This window comes from Pygoscelis adeliae, unplaced genomic scaffold, assembly GCF_000699105.1.
Source record: "Pygoscelis adeliae isolate BGI_AS28 unplaced genomic scaffold, ASM69910v1 Scaffold110, whole genome shotgun sequence".
In the NCBI taxonomy this organism is placed as follows: Eukaryota; Metazoa; Chordata; class Aves; order Sphenisciformes; family Spheniscidae; genus Pygoscelis; species Pygoscelis adeliae.
Genome location: NW_008823919.1, coordinates 321,386 through 326,814, shown reverse-complemented (window position 1 = coordinate 326,814; position 5,429 = coordinate 321,386). Strand labels below are relative to the sequence as shown.

Sequence of the window (5,429 nt, the reverse complement as noted above, 5' to 3'; positions counted from 1 at the left end):
TGCGGACGCTCGCCACGCAGAGGTATGTGGGGGGCGGCGGGCCGGGCCGGGCCTCTTCCCTGCGGGGGCTCGCGTGCCCCCTCCCCAGCTGCCGCCCGCAAGTCCCGCAGGCGCTTGGAGGGAAGATGTGGTGATGTGCTTCATGAAGGCTTACCACGGTGCAGGTGTAATTAAACCCTTGTCCTAACTTTATAATGATTATGCTACGTATGTAATTAAGCTCTCACCATTATACTCAGTGAAGAAAGGGGAAGCAAGCTGTCTAGGGACGCTGCTGCTCAAGTGCGCCAGCTGCAATAATTTGCCCTGATACGTAGCGGGAGGCTTCGGCGGGCACTGGCTGGCACGGGATGCTGTCTTTAGCCTGTGTCCTGCTGCCAGCACTTCTGCGGCACGTTTCCTTCACACTTCACAAGCCAGCACGCTGAGCGGCCAGGCAAGCTGCTTCTAGCAGAGGTGCACACACAAGTGTTGCTGCTTCAGCCATCGTCCAAGTGACTGAGAGCGGCTCTTTCTGCTGTCGGTTTAGAATGGCAGATTAGTGATGAAATATACATTTAAACTATACCCTTTAGAACAGTATCCTGCTTCAGGTTGGCTTTATCTTCATTAGAACCAAGAAAGAGGATGCTTAAGGGTTTGGCTATATCCAGGCTTGATACTTAGGTAAAAATTAAGTTCCACTTCACTGGTGTGAAGCTGGAAAGACGGCACAGGTCTTGAAGTAGCCATGGATTTTCACAAAACAGCAAACATAATCCAATCCACTGCACTCATGTGAAGAGTGAAATTAGTAACTGCTGCTGCACGTGCAATGTGACAGCCTGAAAGGGCCTTTTCCCCTTGTAGCAACTTTTTTAAACCCTGTGCATTTTGCAGTGCTCAGATGTGGGTGCAGAGCATCGAGCACAACTTCATACTGTTCTACCTCGCAGATTGAAAGGAGCGGGCTGGCTTCTTTACACTTTCCTGCTGTTACACTTGAGGGAGGTCTACCTGGGGCAGCCTGCAAAGAGCCAGAAGAGGGACAGAGGGAACAGCTGTGTGCCACCATACGCTATCCGATAGTGAGGTTTTGTCAGCGACAGTGACAAAACCTGCTTTTCTGAGGAGATTGCCTCAGGTGGCATTATGTGGTAGGGAGAGTTTTTGGTGCCAAGACCTCAGCCAAGAGATCGACCTTCTCAGCCTTGGCAGACAGGGAAGCTGAGTTGAAGCTGCAGGGAAGTCGATCCATAGTTCAGCAGCACTGGTGCTCGCAGCCTGATCCTGCTTTCCTCCTGCTGCGCTAAGCCCGAGCACCCCAGGAAGCCATGCGACTGTTTTCCTCTTTCCTGAAAGATTCCTCTGTAAAACAGAGAATCTCAGTAGTTAAAATCAGAGTCTTTAGATTTTCACTGGCAGGAGGAGCACCCATCTCCCTTTGCATGTTAGCATCCCGCCACCAGGAAAGTGGGTGCTTTGGGGGAGGCAATGCAGGAGAAATAGCCACGGGCAGCAATGCAGGATGGATGTGTTCGGCACAGTCCTCCTTGTCAGTGCTGTTAATATCACTCCTTGAGCTGCTCGTGGGGTGTTGTCCCAAAAAGAGGGAAGCCCTCCCCAGGGACAGGAGCTTCCTGCCTGCACAGGCCTGCCTGAAGTTGCAGCCCTGCCTTCACACCGCTCCAGGGCAAGGTGCTTTTGTTTCAGGTCCAGTAGTCCTTTGCTGTTGATTACTGAAAACAGCTTACTATATAGTCAGGGGATCATTGCTAGCATAAGAGATGCTACCCTGTAGGTCAGGCGTGATCGCACAGATCATCACTACTGTAAGAGGTGCCCAGCTGAGGTAGGTTTAAAACTTCCCTGATGCATTTAGAGATTTCTTGAAGTGGCTGCTCCGCTGCGCTGTGAAGAGGTGGGAAATACAAAGGAAGAGAAAAACTTAGTCGTCTGTCTCTCATCTGCCACCCTGATGTGTTTTTCACTCTCCACTTTTTTCCCCCCACAGAAGAGAGATTTTAAACAAGAATACCAAAGTGCCTGCAGGCATCAGCCCAGCAGCTTGGTGTACTAACTGCAGAGCAAAGTACGCAAGCTGCAAATGTTTCCTACATTGTTAATTTGTGACATACAGAGAGAAAGAGAGAGGCTAGATCACAGCCCTGTATACTAACCAGCAATTTTCTCTCCTCCTCCAGCAGCCCCTTCAATGACTGGCCAATGTGCAGGATCTGCCATGAGGGCAGCAGTCAGGAAGACCTGCTTTCCCCCTGTGAATGTACGGGGACCCTGGGGACTATTCACCGCAGCTGCCTGGAGCACTGGCTGTCGTCTTCAAACACCAGCTACTGTGAACTCTGCCACTTCAGGTTTGCAGTGGAGCGCAAACCCAGGCCATTGATGGAGGTCAGTACATGGGGCACGTCCCCGAAAGCTTGACTTTAATGAGCAAATCATGTTTGTTTTTATATAGCTTTTGCAGCTCCACTGAAGCCAAAGCAAGCTGTGAGTTTTGGGCTTGGCAAGATGAGGGCAGGGGCTCAGGGAAAGGGCAGGAATAACAAAACCCTTATTCTAACCAAATCAAAACAAGCGAGAAGAATGGGATCAATGGATTTGCTTCCCTGTAAATGTGAGTGAAGATCTGGGGGACAGTGTGCAGCGAATTCCTAGTATACCAGCGAGCTTGGTAGAGGATGGAAGAGAGGTTAAGTAACAGTTTCTGTGGAATGCGAGACAAGCATCAGTATTCAGCATATTAAACATGTCAGGAATATTTTTTTTCTTGCTTTTGAGAGAGAGGTAACAAACCGAGGAGCCTTAGAAACCTAGTTTCCATGTCCAGCCCACAAGAAGGAATTGTTCTTGCTCAGTGTCTGGTATGTTTAGCCGTTTGTGAGTGACCTTTTGGCCTCCTCTTGCCTGTGTACCAGACTCAACAGTGAATTGGACAATTGTTTCTCCCTTATCAATTAAAATTCAGTTTTGCCAACTGTCTGTGCTTTAGTGGCTGCATGAAGTTTGCGAGTTTGGTTTTATTTTGTCCTCAGGAAAAGAAAAAAGAAAAAGAAAAAAAGCCAAGATCACTATCTTTACACTGCTAAGGATCTTTCTTCTCCCCTATTTTAATTTGGAAAAAAATTGTAAAAATTATGGTTTGTGTTGGAATTAAAAGTGAATTACAAATAGTAACATTTTACAAAAGTAATGAGAAGCATCTTATTGTTCCTGTTGGTGACACAGGTGCTTAGATGCTAAGCTTGGGTTCAGGACAACATGTCCTTCTTGTGCATCTTCATTATTCCTGTAAACTGTAGCAGAACTGGTTGAAGGAGATACGGTATTAAAAATAAGGGGGAGGAGGGGCATCTTGTTTTGCTCTTACTCGCAGGTGAGAGGATACAGGATAAAACTGACTCCTGGGAAGTGGGTCAGGGGCCTGTGCAGAGAGGAGATGAGCAGTTCTCATTGAAGACTACCAAAATTGCTTTACGCTGGATTAAGTTAGGCACGCACATTTTGTGTCTCAGCCTAAGGATATCTTCATTCTTCCTTAGGATCAGCAAAAAAGAGATACACGACACGGTATTTGGCACAAGACCTGTAGTCTTGTCAACCTTAACCAGAGCAAGCCTAGGCCAGCTGTGTTCGATTGCCTCTGGCTTGTTGTTTGGTGCTTCTAGCAGGACTCCAGCCTCTCCCAGGAAGCTGGTCCCAGTTTGAGAAATGCTGCTGTCGAGCGTTCTCAGGCTGTCAGCGGCTGAGCAGCAAAATCTTTATGACTGAGCATTCTCCAGTGAAGGTGGTAACATCTTCTTACGGCCAGCTGCTCTGAGCCTGCACCAAGCAGTTTTTGGTTGCAATTTTGACACGAGGATGATGCCACTCTGAATTTGCCTTCTGAAAAGAAAGAGAAATGATGCTGAGGCAGTGCAAAGTAAACAGTTTGAGTTTAAAGTCCGGCTTCTTCAAGCCGTTCCCTTGCAACAGCTGCTCATGAGGCTTGCTTTGCACAAATGGGACGTGACATTGTTCAGAGCTAATGATGACTGAAGAAGTTGAAAGCGAAGCTAACCCTGCCCAGGCTGGGGGAGCCGGGTTGCTTGATCATTCCCTGATGAAGTGAGGCTTGTTTCTGGCAAAAGCAGTAATAAATAACAGCAACAACAACAATAATAATAACAATAATAATGATAAAGCTGACTTTTGTTTCTCAGCTGAGGACAAATGAGAACCAGGTGCAAGAACATTTCTGAAACATAGTACACATTGTTAATTGAGTCTCTTTACTACCAAATCTTTTCTTGTTCTTCAGCTACCATACCCACAGTATTTTAGTGCAGTAATCAACAGCTACATGCAGTTGCAGAAAAGGTCATAAAAAAGCGCGACTGACTTTTTTGAAGTCCTTTGTGATCTTATACAAGGAGTATGTTTTCAGTTTAGAAGGGAATTGAAGCTGTACTTTTAAAATTGAGAGCAGCAGAGATAAAGAGTAACTAAGATGAGTTGTATGCAAGGGGACAAATTAAGCAGAAAGATATCAGTCAAACTTCTTGATTTCTGTTAGCATAATTTGTTTGTCCCTAAAGTTTGTACTTATTTAATACACACTTTGAAATCCAAAGACCTCCCCATGCAAATACTTACAGCAAATCTGAAAGTTCCCAAAGCATGACTGAAGCAGATGCAAGTTGCTGGATTCCTTCATCTTCTGTGTCCTAAAAGCACTGTCCTGTCTGTCGCCATGTATTACCTAGAGTATGAGGGCATGGAGGGAGGTGTATCAGGGTATAGCAGGACCATCTTTTGCAAAAACCTGCTGTAATGTTTGGGCGAGTGACAAGCCAGAGTGGCCACCTGCTTTTAACTCCATCATGTGTGTGTTTGTGTGTGTGTGTGTGTGTGTGTGTGTGTGTGTGTTTGGGGTGGGGAGTCAAGGTTCTCTTCATTTAGTAAGATAATTAGTTCTCCAAAGATTCCACTGAACTAGATAATGTAAGTGGTAAATGGTCCTTCCAGTGGAGGTGAATGATGAGTTTACCCATGCATTTTAGGAGGTCAAGAGGGACTGTTGTTCTCATAAAGTCATTTGTAGAGCATAGCCTATAGAAGTTTATCTAGTAACTCCACAGCAGGCCCTATGTCATGCAGAGAATATATCCCATCCATTGGTCAGTGACAGGTAGTATGAAAATGCTTGAAGCAATCAATCTTCATATTCATCTTTTCTCCTAGAGATTTTCCATCAGGAAAAAAAAATGGTATTTCTGACTATTCAGAGACATGTTATTCACTTTCTTAAAGGGGCCAAAAAAAAGAAGAGAACACGGTACTATGTTTTCTCCTCATCCCTTCACTGGATTGATCACTGCTTCTTAGCTTAGCCGTGAGTGTGAAGGAAATCTCAATGGAAACAAATTGAGATACTCCATGTGCTTTAT

General features: G+C 45.8%; 1 protein-coding gene across 1 annotated transcript in view; it reads left to right on the top strand.

Moving 5' to 3' along the window:
• Positions 1–2: 2 nt before the first annotated feature.
• MARCH3 (membrane-associated ring finger (C3HC4) 3, E3 ubiquitin protein ligase) overlaps positions 3–5,429 on the top strand; it is a gene marked incomplete at its 5' end in the record, with an annotated part of 22,481 nt that continues 17,054 nt past the window's right edge. The window contains 2 exons of the mRNA XM_009319686.1: positions 3–22; positions 2,187–2,391. Of these exons, the coding sequence (XP_009317961.1) occupies positions 3–22; positions 2,187–2,391 (225 nt within the window). The remainder of the gene's footprint in view (positions 23–2,186; positions 2,392–5,429) is intronic.